This window comes from Mirounga leonina, unplaced genomic scaffold (assembly GCF_011800145.1).
Source record: "Mirounga leonina isolate KUSES-001 unplaced genomic scaffold, KU_Mleo_1.0 Mir_125, whole genome shotgun sequence".
Classification (NCBI taxonomy): domain Eukaryota; kingdom Metazoa; phylum Chordata; class Mammalia; order Carnivora; family Phocidae; genus Mirounga; species Mirounga leonina.
In genome coordinates this window covers 30,938,879-30,956,928 of record NW_023270305.1, presented here as the reverse complement: position 1 = coordinate 30,956,928, position 18,050 = coordinate 30,938,879, and the positions used below count along the sequence as shown (strand labels likewise).

Sequence of the window (18,050 nt, the reverse complement as noted above, 5' to 3'; positions counted from 1 at the left end):
TTTCTTTCTTTCTTTCTTTCTTTCTTTCTTTCTTTCTTTCTTTCTTTCTTTCTTTCTTTCTTTCTTTCTTTCTTTCTTTTCTTTCTCTTTCTTTCTTTCTTTCTCTCTATCTCTCTTTCTAAGATACCATATATAGCAGATACCATGCAGTTTTTGTCTGTGTCTGGTTTGTTTCACTTAGCATAATGCCCTCAAGGTCCATCCATGCTGTCTTAAGTGGCAGGATTTTCTTCGTTCTCATGGCTGAATAATATGCCATTATGTATGTTTACTGCATCTTTTTTATCCTTTCATCCATTGATGGACACTTAGGTTGTTTCCATATCTTGGCTCTTATGAATCATGCTGCAGTAAACATGGGAGTGCATATAGCCCTTCACTATCCTACTTAGTCTTTAAAGCCCAGAGTAAATGTTACCTTCCATGATGGGGAGCTCACTAGCTTTATCTGCATAGTCCCACTTCATAGTTTCTTCTGATACTAAGTTGAAATCTTTTTCCCATTTGTCTTTACCCTCTAAGTTTTGTGACCATTTCCCTAATATTTAGAGGTAACAGAAACCTTACCCAAGCCTTATTTTCTCCAGTGCTATCCTGAGCTCCATGTGGGGATAACTTGGTTCCCAAGCACCTGGGATCCCCAGCAGGGCATCTTTGCAGAAATGACTCTGTGACCCAAACAAGAGGAGAAATGGGCCTGTTCTTTGCCAAGGGGGTCCCTCAAGGACTGGATTTGCCTTAGGCCACAAGCCCCTTACAGGTGCCTGGCCAGTATGCATTCAATGAGTAGCTGAGAGTTCCCAAAATGTACCTCAATCATAGGCTTCATCTTGTGGGCCTGGGCTGCCTAACAATTAACAAGGGGACCCTCATTGTCCTCAAGGTGAAGTGCACCCCTATCTCACACTCAATGCCCTGTGCTCTCCAGGGCTCCCTCCTGTCCCACCTTGCCTCCACTCCTCCTCCAGAGCCCTGTACCCCAGCCAGGCCAGCCCCTCCCTGCTTCCTGCATATGCCCAGGCTCTGGCTGCCTCCGAGCCTTTGCTCATACTATTTCCCCACCTAGATTATCTTTCCCACCTCTTTCTCTAATCACTAAGACTATAAGTTCACACACATGTGGACATCCATTACTTTGTCTTCCAAATACCACATCAGGGGATGTGTATTATCTCTCTTGGGGCTAAGTTCAGGGAGGTTCAAATGAATTACCCAGAGTCACATAGTAACTGGAAACGGACTTGAACCCAGGTTGTTAGACTCCTTCTCCAGTGACCATATCAGTTAGCCATACTATCAGGAGAGACCTAGGCTGCCACACTTCAGTGTCCCTAAACCCCTTTCATGGTCTCATAGACCCCATGTGACCTGGTTCCTGCCCACCTCTCCGCCTTTATTTGCTCTCTTCTCCTCAACTCCCTATACTCCAGCCACCTTGGCCTTCTTGCTGTTTCTCCATTGTGCCAAGCTCATTCCTTCTTCAGGGTCTTTGTACTCACTGCTCCTTTCCCATCTACACAGAGCCCGCTCCTTCTGTTCATTCCATTTTCAACTCAAGTGCTCCTCTTCCGTGTCACCTCCCCTGATCACCTTGGCTTCCCCTCCCCCAGCCACTCTCTATCATGTTACCCTATTTTATTCTCTGCATAGCACTTAACACTAGCTTAAATTTTTAACTTAGGTCTCCCCTACTATAAAAAGCTCCATGATAAAAGAAATTCCGTCTGTATAGTTCAACATAGCCTGGCATGCAGTAGGTACTCAGTAAGTGTCTGTTGAATGAATGAATGCGCCAGGGCATCCCTAACCCTGCCCCTGTCCACAGGCTGGCTGCCCGCATCATGTGGCGGGTGGAGAGAGAGGGCACCGGGCTCACAGAGGGCTGCCTGGTCGCTGTGGATGACCTGCAGAACCACGTGGAGCACTTTGGGGAGGAGGAGCAAAAGGAGCTGCGGGTGGACATGGACACTTTCTTGCAGTACTGGCCGCCCCAGAGCCAGCAGTTCAGCATGCAGTACATCTCGCACATCTTCGGCGTGGTATGGTTCCTCATGATGTGGCGGGGTGGGGGAGTGCAGGGGGCAGCTGGGATTTGTCAGCCAAGACGTGTTCAGAGGCTGCCAGGGGGAGTGGGAGGGGAGGCTGAGAGAAGGATTAGAGGGAACAGAGGCCTAAAGTAAAGAACTTTCATCGCCTTTCTGTTTTTCTGGCTGTGCTTACTAGGAAGTCATTCCCTCCCTCTTGGAAGCTGGCATCCCACACACAAACTATTTGTTATCTCCAAATGGTAGATTTGGATAGAAATTTACCTTCTTGTTTATCTACACTTTCTACTTGTTCTCCTGTCCATATCGAAAGCAAAGACCCAATCACCTTCCCTTGTTGCCCACCAGTCACTTTGGAAGTAAGACCATTCCTTTTCCCAGATCTGGTGGGCAGGATAATGGAGAGCCTGGAGCCATGGGCTGTGGACATCAGGGAGAGTGCTGCCTCGGCGTAGCAAAGCCAGACCTCTTGTAGCCATAAGAGTCCAAGAGGTGGGGGTAGGAGCCTAGTGGATCAGCAGGCTCAGGCCACGTAACACCCCCACCCCTACACACACAGACCCACTGCGTAAGGCAGAGCAGGGCAGAGAGAGGAACCAAGATAGAGACTGGGGAAGACTCATGTGAGACCCAGATACAGGAAAAGGGGGAGACTTCTCAGAACCAACAATTCTATCTTCGGCCTTTGTAGAATACAGCTACCCTAAACTTGCAAGGTGGCTTTCATTTTAGCAAGTATGGTACTCTCCCAGGGTGCTTATCTTGAGGGTCCTTTGGAGTGACCTGGAGAATAGGAGACTCTCTAAGCATCCCCAGGATGAGACTGAGTCTTCCATTTTCTTGAACTTTCAGCAGCCAGGATGGTATTCTGTCCCTGATCTATGTGTGTTAACTCTTTCATCTTTTCTTCTGGGTAGATTAGCTGCAATGGCTTCACGCTCAGTGACCAGAGAGGCCTGCAGGCAGTGGGCGTGGGCATCTTCCCCAACCTGGGCTTGGTGAACCACGACTGTTGGCCCAACTGCACCGTCATATTTAACAATGGCAAGTGAGTATGTCTTTAACTGGGGATGGTGTGACGGGGATGGTGTTTTCTCCACTTGACCTAAACCAAACTATGGAACCTGAACTAGCATGGGTTTTGACTGGGCAGCAAATAGAAATTTCATTCTAGAATCATTGTGGATTGCTTCTTGACCTTTTGGCTAAGATCAAGTGTAGAATCATTGTGGATGGGAGAAAGGTAATGATGAAGATAGCAAAGAATTCCACATGGATAATTTCTGAGTCTTTGCATGTTTCTGGAGTCTGCCTAGATATGTTAGGTAAACCTCTGACTACTGTTTTAAAGCTTGAAGCCTGGGATTATCTATCTAGAGGTCATTGCAGAACAGCATCAGCTGCAAAGCTGCTTGGCAGGAGCATATATTAGTCAAGGTCTCAGCAGAAATCAGAAGGCACACTCAGAGTTTACCCAGAGAGAATTTAATAACAGGACAATCTACAGAAGTAAGGGTAGAGTTTAAGAAACTAACAAGGAATGGTGAGATGTCCAGAGTCTAGCAATAGTATGAAATCATTACCGCCTCTAGACCTAGAGGTGCAGGTGTACTGTTCCTGCACCTGGTGAGAGCTGCAGCCATGGGAGAGGTTCCTTTCTTCACCCCCCACCCAATAACTTGGCTGTACTGGTAGAGAAAGCAGCCACTGCTGGATCCATGGTGAGGCAGAGAGGGAGCCAGGAGACTGAATATCCCAACGTCTCTCTCTTCCCACTTTCTGATCTCCTCCCATTGGCCAAACTCCAACCAGAAGCCAGACAGCAAAGGACACTGAGTGATGAAGCCCTTTAGAAGCCAGTGCCCCTGACCCACCACTCCAAAGGCACAGATCAGGGGACAGAAGGACAAAGAATGTGTCTTGGGGGTGGGCATCAGTGGAGAAGTCAGCAAACAGGAAGAGACCCTTGTTGTCCATGGCTCAGGGATGGGGGGATTTGGAGGAACAAGACCTAAGCAATATTACTTATTTTGCTCTTAGAGACGAGACAAGCTTTCATGACAGATGCAAGTCATCTCTGAGCCATCAACAATGGGCAGGTTTCCCCCCCAAAACTTCCTGAAAACCAGAGACAATGGTTTCTGGTTCTCAGTCAGGAATCAAGCCTAAACCCCAATCTAGCAGGGACTCTTATTCCCCTTTTCCTTCCTATTTCTGGAAGGAAGGGCCTGTAAGACATCAAGCTCTTGAGCAAGTGAGAAAGTCTATTTGGAATCCAAATGATAATTTTCCCCCAGCATTTGCAGTTCCCTTCCTAAACCTCATGGAATCCTCCTCAGAGGGGCTATTGTCCCAGGTTAGCCTGGTTGCCGAGGATCAAATTTAGCCACATATGGGGCTGGTCTTTCAGGATGCCACTCCCCCAAGCAGTGGTGACCCAGGCCTCCCCTTGTCACTGCATGTGACAGCCACAGGAACCTGGGAGCCCTTTCTTCAGATCATTTCTGGTGTCTGCTCTGGCTTCTTTGCACCCACTAATTTTGAGCAGCCACATTTTACCTGGCTTCTTGGCTGTTGTGCAAGAGGTGACTTTGCAGTCACAGCCTGGCTGCCTGCCATAGTGGAAAGAACCCAATTCTAACCCCAACAAATTTTATATACGACCTGTGTGACCTAACCAATCTCCACACACAGTTCACACAGCCTCCAAGATAGACATCAAAGAGGCAACACTTATTCGGCCAAGATGCTTCTGAGTGAGATAACAATAGCATCCCATTACATTTTTTGGCACCTACTTTTAAATGCACTGTCTCATGGCAATCCCATTACCAGGTTACAGTTGAGAACACTGAGCCCAGGAAAGGCTGAGGACCTTTGAGCCCAGAACTTCTCATTCCAAAGCCAGTGTACTTTCCACTATACCAGGCTGCATCTTGTCAAGTGAGCCCAGCTGGAAGGGGCTGGGATATAAAGGTGGTTGTGATGGCCAAAACTTTGATTGCGTCAGCTGGGATGCTGTGCCCCCTTGCTAGCTGTACTGGAGTGGCCAGTGGTAATGATTTCCATTCGGGTGTCTGTTTTGTCTTTCAGTCATGAGGCAGTGAAATCCATGTTTCATACCCAGATGAGGTGGGTCAGTCTTTGCAAGCATCCCTGCTCCCCTGACCCATCTTCCTCACTTGCCCGGTTTGCTGGGGCCATCCCTTCCTGGGACTCCGTGGCTGCTCTCTGGCTGTAATGTCCTCCTGCATCCCCAGAGTCTCATCTTTGCTGAATGCTGTATTTTAAATGCATATATATGAATCATTTTGTTCCTCACCCACCCACTCCCTGCTGTGCCTTTGCTTTCCTTTGCTTCTTTTCTTCCCCATCTTTCACACCTTATTTCTCTCACTCCCCCAACCCCAAAGCATGACGATTCTTTCTAGTCCACGTCACCTTAGCAAATCCCACATTGTCTCTCAAAGTCCTGCTTATCATAAAATGAGGACTGCTGATGTTATTGACCTACTAAAGGACTGTGTTTGTTTATAAACCCCAACTTCCCACCCAGACTGGCTTCTGAAAATAGCACCCGTAACTGTGATATTTTTGATAAATATTTATTCACACTATTCTGTTTACTGCTTCTGGCCAATTGTGAATTAGTGGCTTGGGTTAGATTTTGCTTTGACTTCTCTTAATGACAAATAAATGGCCCCAGATGGGTCTTTTTCTCAGGTTTAGTTTGAAAGTACTTGAAATGCTCTTTGGATTAAGAACAAAGCTCTGTGTGGGAGTTTGGGCTCTGGGAAGGCAGGGATAGGAGTAGTTGGTGCATTGGAGTCTGTGTTAGCCTGCATTGCACGTGACTTTAGATGATTCCCATCATCCCCTGGGCATTTGGTTCCACATCTATAAAGCAAAGGTCAAGATGAGAGCATCTCTAGGGACCTTCCTTGTTCTAAGTCTCTGTGGCTCTGGGCTGCATTTCTCATCTCTCCAAGGAATGCTTAAATAAATTGTCCATGTGTGGCTCAATTAGCTGAACTCTAGAATTGCAGGGCGTTAGAGATGGAAGAGGCAGAATGGAGTGGTGGTCACTATTCATCCCCTGATCCCCAGTTCCGAGTTAGGTAAAATGGGGCATGCGTATTTTCGTGTTTGAGTGACATTAAATCAATTTGGTTTTGAAAATTCTCTTAACACGATTGAAATAATTTGAGATATTCTGAAACCTTGCAAGAATTGCCTGAATCATGATGGGAAGCAAAGCTGCTAGAAATCCTAACTCAGCTGGTACTGAATCACCATTGAATACCACAATGGAGCCGTGCCTGGAGAAGGGGTTGGTGGGGGCAGAACTGCTGACTTACCCCACCAGGACCAGACATCAGAGATCCACACTCAACACTGGCCCAGGAATTGGCCACATGGAACTATTTAGAATACTGGCAGAGCTCTAAAATCAAGGGCTTTGGTGTATCTCCTTTCCTGCACATGGCAGACCCGGGAGGCAAACTGAGGACTATCCAGGGAGAGTGGTATGGTGAGGTGAAGCATGCATGGCACTTGATTTCTGATCTTGACTGTTGCCAAAGTGCCGTGGGACCTCAGGGGAAGTTCCTTCCCATCTCTGGGTGGCAATGCCTTCCCTTGTGAAATGGGGAGGTTGATCCCCTTTGTTGCAGGCCATCAGTAGCCAAACTGTACAGGGATAATTGCAGGCATGGAAGCTAGGTACGGCCTTGTGACCAGGTCCAGCCCTCTACCTGGAATCTCTTTAATTGGATTTCAGAGGAGTTAACTAAATGGAGCCGATTTGATTGTTACTATGAGTAGAACAGAATTATCCAGAAAACTGTCCTTTAGGTCACATTTCCCCTTTTTTTGGTGGGGGGGAATGGGAGTTTTCTCAGAGTGTTAGTGGAAGCTGTCTTTGAGACTCAACTCCTAGAGACCTTGAAGAGCAGAAACCCCACTCTGATGACCCTGGATTTGACTTCCTCTTTCCTTTACCCTCTCCAGGATTGAGCTCCGGGCCCTGGGCAAGATTTCAGAAGGAGAGGAGCTGACAGTGTCTTATATCGACTTCCTTAATGTCAGCGAAGAGCGCAAGAAGCAGCTGAAGAAGCAGTACTACTTTGACTGCACATGTGAGCACTGCCAAAAAAAGCTAAAGGATGACCTGTTTCTGGGGGTCAAAGATGACCCAAAGGTACGCGCGCCCTGCTACTGGGGTGTTGGCGATCCACTTCTCCAGGAGCCAGTGAGGCTGGAGGTCACCGCTAATCAGCGCACCCTGGCTGCTAGTTCCTGGAGAACCAGCCTGTAACTGTTGGAAAGGTGCTATGCTATGGGGTAATGGACAGAGCACTGACAACAGGTCCCAGCTAGCGTCCTAGAGCCACCCCTTGCCAGGAGTCTGCACTGGGAAGTTGCTCAGTTTTCTCCTCTGTAAAATAAGAATGATAGCACCCACCAGAAGGGGTTGTTAAGAGGATTGAACAAAATAATATCTGTAAAGGGAGTGGCATATAGGGTAGGCACCGAGTAAATTTTAGTTCCTCTCTTTGCCCTTTTGCTGGTTAAGTAATGCTGAGAATTTCATTTATTGAGACCAGATGGGCAAAGGGATTAGTGGCCTGGTTATCACCAAGATATTCCTAGTCCCCTTGAATGGGTAATGTGGACATTGGGCAATGTGGAGATTGGTTTGTATGCTTAACTCCTGAGTAGCCTGTTGCCTGGTTGATGGTGAGACCGTTGAGCATCTGAAGGGTTTTGGAGGGGGATGTCAGAAGCTCAGCTAAGCTGGGAGAGAGACCAGCAATGGTATAAACAAAAGGCTAAAACTGGACTCCTCCTGTTCCATTTTCCCCCATGGAAAGGTGCACAGGTGGAGGGTCAGGTGGATCAGCACAGATGTGGGGGGGTCTTCTCACTGGTGAGGGGGGCTCAGAATAAAGGGCTCCAGCACTTTTATGGTAAGGTAGAAGGTGTGGGGGAAGGGCTAGGAGTGGAAAAGTGCTGGGTACTGTGTTGGAGCGAGAAAGAGTGTCTTCAAGTTTCCCTCCTCCTCCGCTGTAAGGCCTAGGAATGAAGGCCCCTGGCTAGGAATGAAACTGTGCAAAGAACATGAGCAGCAGAGGGTACCTGGGTCCTTGACTGGGCCTCCCAACAGGCTCTGAAGGGAGGGCACTTTCCCCCACAGGCATGCCAGGTAGAGCCTTTGTAATTGTCTGTGGTCAGGTCTGAAAAATTACACATAGGTTTTTAGCCAGGAGCTGGACTCCTGTTGGGAGGCTGTCTGAGCCCTTCTCTATAATCCACAGTCCACTAGTACATTTAATAAACAGATACACAGATATGCTTCTTGATGTAGTTAACTTCTGCATTGTACATATGGGCAGAAGTTTGCCTCTGATTAGAGCAAAGACTACAAGCAGGTGGTGGGGCCACTCTCGATTAATTCATTACTCAATGCTATCAGTGCTAATGTTTAGATAACACTATTTCCTTACTTGATTCATTTCTCTTGTTCATCCTCTGGCTATTCTAGACTTCTTTTTTTTTTGCCACTAACTTATTTTTTTTAATATTTTATTTATTTGAGAGAGAGAGGGAGAGAGTACAAGTGGGGGAGAGGGGCAGAGGGAGAGGGAGAAGCAGCGTCTGTGCTGAGCAGGGAGCCCAACATGGGGCTGGATCTCAGGACCTCGGGATCATGACCTGAGCCAGAGGCAGACGCTTAACCAACTGAGCCATTCAGGTGCCCTGTCACTAACTTATTTTTATTCTTAAGATATAATATTTTTTACTCTTTGCCCAAGCAATTCTACTTCTAAGAATTTACCCAGCAGAGTTACTTGCATATGTGCACAAAGGTATGCATATAAAGAGATATATTGCAGCATTGTTGAGAACAATGACTGAATGAAACCTAAATAACCACCAATAGGGAAATATTTAAATTAAATTACCTTGCAGTCACTAAAACCAATGAGGTAGATTTTTGTGTACAAATATGGAATGAGCTCTATTTCTTAAGGGAAAAGAATTAAGAGCCAAACATTGCCACTGTATTAGTTCGCTAGGGCTGCCATAACACAGGACCCCAGAGTGGGTGGCTGACAGCAGAAATATGCTCTCTCCCAGTTCTGGAGCTTGGCAGTCTGAAATCAAGATGTTGGCAGGGTCGGTTCCCTCTGGGGCCTGTGAGGGGAGGCTCTGCTCCGACCTCTCTCCTTGACTTTCAGATGGCTGTCTTCTCTCTGTGTCTCTTCACATTGTGTGTCTCTTTCTCTTCACCTGGTATTCTTTTTAGAGGGACACTAGTCATATTGGATTAAGGACCCACCCTACTCCGTTATGACCTCATCTTAACTAATTAAGTCTGCAGTGACCTATTTCCAATAAGGTGCATCCTGAGGTGCTGGGGGTTAGGACTTAACATACGAATTTTGGGAGAATGCAATTCAACCCATAACACTGTGTATGCTGCCATTTATAAAAAATAAAAGGGACACACACACACAGATTCATGCACACATATGCCTGTGTAAGCATAGTCAGGCTTGATACAGACAGAAGGAAGAGGAGAAGGCTATAAGCAATAGATCAGTGATGCTTGGTGTGGACAAGTTGAGAGTCACCCTTTCCAGATAGGATACAAAGGAGTTGGGACCCATGGATTATTATTATTTTTTTTTTTTTTTAAGATTTTACTTATTTATTTGAGACAGCGAGAGTGCGAGAGCCTGTGCATGAGCGGGGGGTAGGGGCAGAGGGAGAGAGAGAAGCAGACTCCCCACTGAGCAGGGAGCCCAATGTGTGGGGTGGGCTCAATCCCAGGACCCCGGGATCATGACCTGAGCTGAAGGCAGAGGCTTATCTGACTGAGCCACCCAGGCGCCCCTAATACGGGTTTTTTGTAGGAACACCCTTCTTTTCACAAAGTCAAAGGTTCTGTATTCTGCCGTTGTATATTGGCATGTATGTGCAGGGCACCAAGCACAGTACCATAGGAGCTACAGAAAAGAATTAGCTCCTGTGTCCACCCTTACCCTGACCTTCTAGAACCCGTGGGATAATGTGTGTTTTATCTGCAAGCCAGCCAGTCTTCCTTCCTGATATGTGGCCCTGAGTATTTGTTTCGTAACTTGCTCCCACCACTACTTAATTTTTTGTTAAGAGACCAGACTCTTTTCTCCCTTCCAAAGTTAAATGTATACGGTAACCTGGAGAAAAATCAAAACCAAATATTTAAAAAATGAGAAAATAACACCAAAATGTAGAACATTCCCCTCAACTGTGGCTTTGGAGCCTCCTTGTTTAGGTTGCTTAGGTTTTTCTTTTTGTCTCTCCCCAGCCCTCACCCCTGGTTTTCACGATAAGAAGGCACTAGTTTTTCAAGTTTGGGGAACCAGCGTCCTTCTTTTGCTCTGCTCTTCCTCTTCTAGTTCCTCTCCCTCAGTGGCTCCTCCCCTTCTGCGGACTCCTCCCCTTCCCCCTCTAGCCTTCCTCTGGCTCCTTCTCCACTGGCATTTCCCCCTGCTCCAGCTCCTCACTCTTTTCCTCCTGGTTGTCTATTTACTTTGTGCTTCTAGGAGGGGAGTCTCTCTCTGTAGGGTTCCTTAAATCCTATCTGCAGATCATGCTTTCCTCCTGCCTTTACTCTGAAAAGTGGAGCCAAGTGGAACAGCCCCATTTCCTTTCTCAGAATAGCTTTATCACATGTTGCACATGTAATTAACAACCTTCTAGCCAGGTTGCTTTGAGAATCTTGGCAGTTGCCTCCTTGAAAAAATTTGATTCACTTCCAAAGCTTGAAGTAACACTCTTCCTTACAACATCAAATTGAACAAGACTTTTTATTAACATCCTGACCACTTGGTATTCTCCAACTCTACCCTGCAAGCTATTGATTACTCCAGAAGATTCACTAAGAATTTTGAGTTTTAAAGATGATGGAACTTACAGTAGATTAGAGACTAGTGGGCATAAACTAGATTGATTTTATGAACCACTGTTTGGGCAGCAAGCTATGGATGACACCAAGAATCTAGGTTTGGCAGACTACTGGTACACCTCTGGACTAGCAGTTATAGAACTCTGTACAACCAGGTGAGACACGGACCCCCTCTTACTTATGAGCTTGATTCAAATGAGTTTGGGAAAATGAATATGCACTTAAATGACTTGTCTGGAACCAAGACAAGGTCCAAGTTAACAGAAGGCTAAGTAGTACTCTGGGGCTAGAAGATAGCCAGAAGCCAGAAATCTCAGCCATATCAAAGATCAAGACAAAGGTGAGGTCAGGAGTGAGGCCTGTGAGCAGAAGTCATAGCAGTGGTGGATGCATCAATGGTTGGAGTCAGGCAATGTGGCAAGTATAGGTAGATGTGCAGAGGCCAGATACAGAAGGAAATGAGGATAGTCAAAGTTGTGGGGATAGTCAAGAACTCCACAGAAGCCAAAGTAAGTGAGGTGGGTAGAAGCGTAAATAGAAAGCCCGTTCCTTTAGGAGATCCTAACCCAGAAGCAAGCTGTCCTGGCCAGGGGCCTCTCATACTGCAAGGTGGACACTGCAGAACTGGCTCAGGACAGCTGCCAGACTGAGGGGAAGATCCCGATCTCCATCTATTAAGGGAGTATGTTTTTAAGGGAACGAATGCCCATCCTCCTGTTACTTTTTGGTAGTTTAGTGAAGGTGACCTCACAAAACAATGTAAGCAGCAAATCTAAATGGAGCCACTGAACTCAATTCCTTATAGTGAAAAGTTTGGAAAACTGGAGACCTGGTTAAATAACTTATTCTGGCTTTATACAGTGGAAACTGCTACAATTATTAAAAGTGGTGATATATTTTGATATTGGTATGGGAAAATATCCATACCTACTAAGTGAAAGAACAGACCATAGACAGAGATGTGGTCCTCTTCCAGTTAGAAGAGATATTTAGTGCTCTTGGCCTATACACACGTGCATGTGCACGCCTATGGGAATGCAGTTCAGCCAGTACATACCGAGAAGGCCGTGATCGACATGCTTGCTGTTTATGGTCAGTGTCTGTTCTGACTGGTCAGTGCCTTTCCTGTGCCACTTGTTAAATATTTTAAATATTATTCCTGTATATATGCTACACTTGATCTTAGCCAAAAGGCCGAGAAGCGATATTCCTGTATATATGCATTGGAAAATGTTCCTCAAAATGCTGTGTTCATCTTTGGGTGGATTCTAGGGATTTCTATTTTTATTCCATGCTTTTTTCATATGTTTTATTTTTTTAGTTTCCATGTATAAGTTTTATGGTCCAAATAAATAATTAAGTTATTTTCATTTTGGAAGAAAGTTTTATCAGATTTGCCTAAGCAAAAGAAAAAAGAAAAAAAGTTAATTCTAGAAAAGAGTTTCTGATATGGATGAGCACAAGCAAGTAAACTTTGTCTTTGGACATTGAGAACTTTGGCACTTTTTCTTCAAAATTATGATTCCCTTATGGGCTTTTTAATTAAGGTACCTCTTTCCCTGAAATAATCAAAGCTTCATTCTTTAAAAATAAGATCACTAGAGGGGCACCTGGGTGGCTCAGTCCATTAAGCGTCTGACTTCAGCCCAGGTTATGATCCCAGGGTCCTGGGATCGAGTCCCACATCAGACTCCTTGAACAGCAGGGAGTCTGCTTCTCCCTCTGCCCCTCACCCTGCTCGTGCACTTGCACTCTCTCTCTCTCGCAAAAATAAATAAAAAAAAAATCAAAAAAAAAAAAAAGATCACTAAAGGGGTACCTGGGTGGTGCAGTTGGTTAAATGTCTGACTCTTGGTTTTGGCTCAGGTCAGGATCCCAGGGTCATGAGATCAAGCCCTGCACTGGGCTCTGTGCTCAGTGCAGAGTCTGTTTATGACTCACTCTGCCTCTTCCCCTCCCCCCCTCAAATAAATAATTAAATCTTAAAAAAGAAAAAAGAGCACTAGACTGCTCAGGCAAACACTGTAAGCCTAATGAATTCAAATTTCACAGAGACAGCTGACAAACTCTCGCATGATATCACGTGGTCAAGACAAAGAAATAGGAACTGGATGCTAAGATACTTTGAAAGGATTTAAATGCCCAAGCCACAAGTCCCCTCTTTAATGAACTCCAATGGCAAGCTGGGAAGGGATTTTTTTGGGTCAAGCTTTAAGCTTCTGTCCTCAGCCCTGTGCTGGTCAGTATTTAAATCAGTGAGTTGTGGGCGCCTGGGTGGCTCAGATGGTTAAGCTTCTGCCTTCAGCTCAGGTCATGATCCCAGGGTCCTGGGATCGAGTCCCTCATTGGGCTCCCTGCTCAGTGGGGATCCTGCTTCTCCCTCTGCCTCTCTCTATCTCTTATGAATAAATAAATAAAATCTTAAAAAAAAAAAATCAGTGAGTTGAGCAAAGACTAAAACGCAAGGGCATACCTGTGCAATATGTGGTTGACTTGAAGTAATGAGGAACAATGGAAACTATTTTGGGTGATAGAATAAAAATCCAAAATACCAAAGAAAATACCACAGAGATCAAGGTCAGATTCTGCCCTGGGCTCCCAAAACCCAGGCATGAGCACAAGGTGGGGAATGACCGGCTGGCAGCAAGGCTCCAGGGCTTGGTCAGTGGAAAATGCACCTGAGTCAGAAGCTTGATGAGGGAGCTGCAAAAGCTATAGGGATCTGGAGCAGCATGTACGGAGGTGAAGCATTCAGAATGAGGAAGGCATCAATCTTGCACGACACTGAATGTCAAAGATGGCGGCTATTCAGAGATGCAGTTGGTTGCTTCGTGAAGAGGTGTCTAACTCAGCATCCCTCTCTTTCCCAGCCATCTCAGGAAGTGGTAAAGGAGATGATACAATTCTCCAAGGATACACTGGAAAAAATTGACAGGGCTCGCTCTGAGGGTCTGTACCATGAGGTAAGAATTCATTTTTATAGGGATGGGTAGGGGAAGAGAACAGAATGGTTCTCTGGCAAGGGGGGGAAATGGGGGTGGGGTGGAGATGGGGAGGCTATCGAGCAGGTTGTTTTTCTGGAGGATGTCCATTGGTTTGGACTGTGACTCTTCTTGCCTTTAGTGCCTCTTAGAGGTGTGTTCTCAGTGATTGTTCAGCCTACTGAAGCTGGGTCTGGGGAGAGCACAGGCAGCCTGACAAATGTCCCCGGGGGATCTGTGATATCTCAGGTTGGCATCAGAGGTGGAGCAATGGAGATGGCAGTGGATTGCTTGCTTTTTCGTAATTGAGTGTATGTCCTGGCTGCAGTTTTCAGTCTCTACTGAGCATTCAGCCCTGGCTCTCAAAGCAGCAGGAATTATCAACTGGCTGTACACTAGAATCGTTGAAAAATCCTGATGCTCAGATGCCGACCCAGGACAATTTCATCCAAAATCTCCTGGGGTGGAGCCCAGATGTCGGGACTTTTAATTAAAACTTTCAAGTGATCTCAACAGGCACCCAAAGTTGAGACCCCCCGCCAAACACTGATCTGCAGAGCATTTGCATCAAATTCACCTGGGCAGCTTGCTGGAAATGCACAGTCCTCTGTCTCACCCCCTCAGATGTGATTCATCCAATCTGCAACAGACTGTGAATCCAAGCTCTTTAAACATCTCAGGCATGTAGCTGGGTTTGGAAGCCACCAAGGCATGGCAGTGTGGGAGATTAGTTTGTGTTCGTTTCTATCTGCTTTTCCTTTATCTTCATCCTCCTCATTTACTCATTCGTTGCACATTTTTGAGCCCTTAGTGGGGTGACCAGCACAAAACTTATTCCTTACCGGAACCAATGCGACATCCTCCTGGCGGGACTCCCAGCCTCCTGGGAGCCTCCCTCTCTGACAGCTCATCTTGTACACTTCCCTCGGGGAATGATTGTCCAACCTCACTGTGCGTAAGGACCACCCAGGTACAGATGCCAGGGTCCCTCCCCCAGATATTTGGTTTCACTTGGTCTGGGCTAGGGCCCAGACAACGCGGTTTTTAAAAAGGTCTCCGAGTAATTCCAGAGCCCGGCCAGAGTGGAGAATCCCAGGAATGGTGGTTAAGATAAAGCACAACTGCTTAGTTTGAATTCTTGCTCCATGTTTTACTACCTGTGTGACTTTGGCAAAGTCCTTACGCTCTCTGTGCTTCAGTTTCCTTATCTGGCAAAATGGGAATATTAGTAGTACCTATGTCATCGTATGGTTGTGAGAACCAGTCAGTCAGTCAGTCTCTCCCTTTCTAACTCTCTGCCACCTACTGACGATGAGAACACCTCACTTTGCACGTTGCCCTGCCAGCCACGTCTCCCACCGGTACCCTCTTCATCCCTACTCTGCAGCCAAATAGGACCGTTTTGCTTTTCTGATTACAAACCCGTGCTTTTCCACCCCGTCAGCAATGTCCTCAACCTTAAAAGAATGAGTGTCCAGTGTCGTGGTGACGCTCCCCTACGTGAGTGCAGTGGTAATGGACAGGGCCCATGTCTCCTCCAGGTTGTGAAATTATGCCGGGAGTGCCTGCAGAAGCAGGAGCCAGTGTTTGCTGACACCAACCTCTACACGCTGCGGATGCTGAGCACTGTTTCCGAGGTCCTCTCCTACCTCCAGGCCTTTGAGGAGGCCTCGTACTACGCCAGGAGGATGGTGGATGGCTATATGTAGGTAGCAATGCTGGGTCTCAGAAAGTGCCCTGGCATGTGTCTGTTTCAGGGCTGGCATGTAGACGGCACGCACGTTGCTACGTCCCCCTCCTGTAACCCGCAGCAGGCATCAGTAATCGATCGCGGTCCTTTTTATCTTTACCACTGAGCCTTTTTACCACGGTGCTCCGAGGAGTAATGACCACATCATCAGGGCTGGTACCCGAGATGAAACCTATCTGTCATCCCTGGTCTTTCCCAAATCCTCCAGCTCCTCTATCACATGGGCGGCATCTCCTGCTTTTGGTTTTCTTAAGGCTAAGTCCCGCCTGATTTTTTAAGTGCTTGGAGAAGTTTCCCCCCCAGCAGTCAGCACAAGCAACCTTTTCTTTTATTTAAAAATGAATGAATGAATGAATGAATGAATGAGGTGTTAGCCATCCTTGCTTACAAATTATAAAATGCAAAGCCCTTGCCTTCCCTCTGCCAATGTCTTCTCTTGCCTTCCATGTCCACGTTGGATGTGACTTTGTATCTTTAGCCAAATGAGTAAGTTGGCACAAGCAGGTTCCATTTTTCTGAGAGAATGTTACTCATAAACAAAAGCCAGGAAAATTAGTACAATATGCTAAAAGGAAGCTCTGTTAGGAGGGTGCCAAGGAGGTGAGACTACAGTTCTGTCCCAAGAAGGACATTCAAGTTCTTTTTATTCCCCTGAACTGCTTTCCAGGAAGAGGGCTGGGGTGTCCCCGAGAGCTCCCCACTTCCTGTTCTCTCGTGGAGTCCTGACTCTTTTGCCCATGAGGACTTGGCTTTGTGGCCCAGGGCAGTCTCAGCTCCCACAGCCTCACCATGTGGGGTGTTTGGTAACTCTTCCCCTTCTCTGTGGCTCAGTCCCTGCTCCACGGGCTGCAGATACCTCATGGCACTGGTGGGAGAGCAGATGGACCAAGTCAATGAGGGTACTTGGTAAGTTGTCAAATGCTGTGCAGATATAAGGAAGGTTGGGATTATCTGTGACAGTTACTTGCTGTGTCCCCACAGGAAGCTCTACCACCCCAACAATGCCCAACTGGGCATGGCCGTGATGCGGGCAGGCCTGACCAACTGGCATGCTGGTAACATTGAGGTGGGGCACGGGATGATCTGCAGAGCCTATGCCATTCTCTTGGTGACACACGGACCCTCCCACCCAATCACCAAGGACTTAGAGGCAAGTAGCATGTCAGGGCTGGGCCTTCTTTTCTGGTCTGAGCTCTCTCTACAGATGGGAGCTGGGTTCTGGACTCTGCTTTTGGAAAGTCCATAGATTGCCCACTGGACCAGAAGGGAATTCAGAAATGCTTTAGTCCACTTCCCTTGTTTTACATCTGAGCAAACTGAGGCCCCTGGAAGGGCTTAGCCTGGCCATAGTCACATAGAGAGCGGATGGCAAAGTTGAGGTTTGAAGCCCGAGATGCTCCAAGCGTGGATGGAGAAAGCCTACCCAGCAGTGTGCGTGCAGCCACGTACATTGGAAAACGTGCTGCCTAGAGTGGAACTGGGGAGCACAGGCTCTGGAGTCAGACTGCTGGGATTAAACTCCAGTGTCACCACTTTTCAGCTGTGTGAGCGCAAACATGGAATGTATGGGCCTCAGTCTCCTCATCAGTAAAATGGAGAAAAGGGATAGGGTTGTAATAAGGGTTCTGTGAGTTAATGTGCGAAAAGCCCTCAGCACAGTGCCTAGCAAATGGCATGCTCTTAATAATTGCTGGTTTCCTTTGTGCTTTGAAGAGCTGGGTTTTTTGAGGGTGACAGGGTCCAAAGGACTGTCCTCAGGGCAGTATGGTACAGGGAAAGAGGACAGACTTTGGTGCCATAAAATGTCTGAGAAGACTAACTTTATGCCTAGTATATTAAGCCTGTCATCACTGTTTATGGTGTGTCTGTGTCCCACAGGCCATGCGGGTGCAGACGGAGATGGAGCTGCACATGTTCCGCCAGAACGAGTTCATGTACCACAAGATGCGCGAGGCCGCCCTCAGCAACCAGCCCATGCAGGTCATGGCCGAGCCCAGCAATGAGCCAGCCCCGGCTCTGTTCCATAAGAAGCAATGAGGACCTGTCTGGTGGAGGAGGGGCACCGTGGCTGGGGAACTGGGAAGACCCTTGATGAGGAAGGCAGAATAATGTTCACTCTTGTTGCTCTGGGAATGTACTGTTCTGTATTCCTCAGTTCATTTTGGTTCATTTAAACTTAGTTCAATTCCCAATTGAACTCTATCCCAGCCCAGGCTAGCCCATCTTATCCTACAAATATTTACTGGGTGGAAGGCCCTAGGGATAAAGAAGTTTCAAATGTAGCTGGGGAGGCAAAATGTAAACAATTAAAGCACAGTATA

General features: G+C 46.9%; 1 protein-coding gene and 1 non-coding gene across 3 annotated transcripts in view; one reads left to right on the top strand and one right to left on the bottom strand.

The window, feature by feature from the left end:
• Positions 1-17,810, top strand: part of SMYD1 (SET and MYND domain containing 1) — a 35,879-nt gene extending 18,069 nt beyond the window's left edge. Inside the window, exons 3-10 of one of the 2 annotated variants that reach the window (XM_035001102.1) lie at positions 1,826-2,039; positions 2,963-3,093; positions 5,139-5,177; positions 7,056-7,245; positions 13,869-13,961; positions 15,521-15,684; positions 16,711-16,879; positions 17,608-17,810. In XM_035001102.1, the coding sequence (XP_034856993.1) occupies positions 1,826-2,039; positions 2,963-3,093; positions 5,139-5,177; positions 7,056-7,245; positions 13,869-13,961; positions 15,521-15,684; positions 16,711-16,879; positions 17,608-17,766 (1,159 nt within the window). In that variant the 3' untranslated portion in view covers positions 17,767-17,810. The remainder of the gene's footprint in view (positions 1-1,825; positions 2,040-2,962; positions 3,094-5,138; positions 5,178-7,055; positions 7,246-13,868; positions 13,962-15,520; positions 15,685-16,710; positions 16,880-17,607) is intronic. The other variant, XM_035001103.1, reaches the window with a different exon arrangement.
• On the bottom strand, positions 12,009-12,204 carry LOC118008355. The gene has a single exon (XR_004678670.1). It is a non-coding gene; the product is annotated as a U2 spliceosomal RNA (small nuclear RNA).
• Positions 17,811-18,050: the final 240 nt, after the last annotated feature.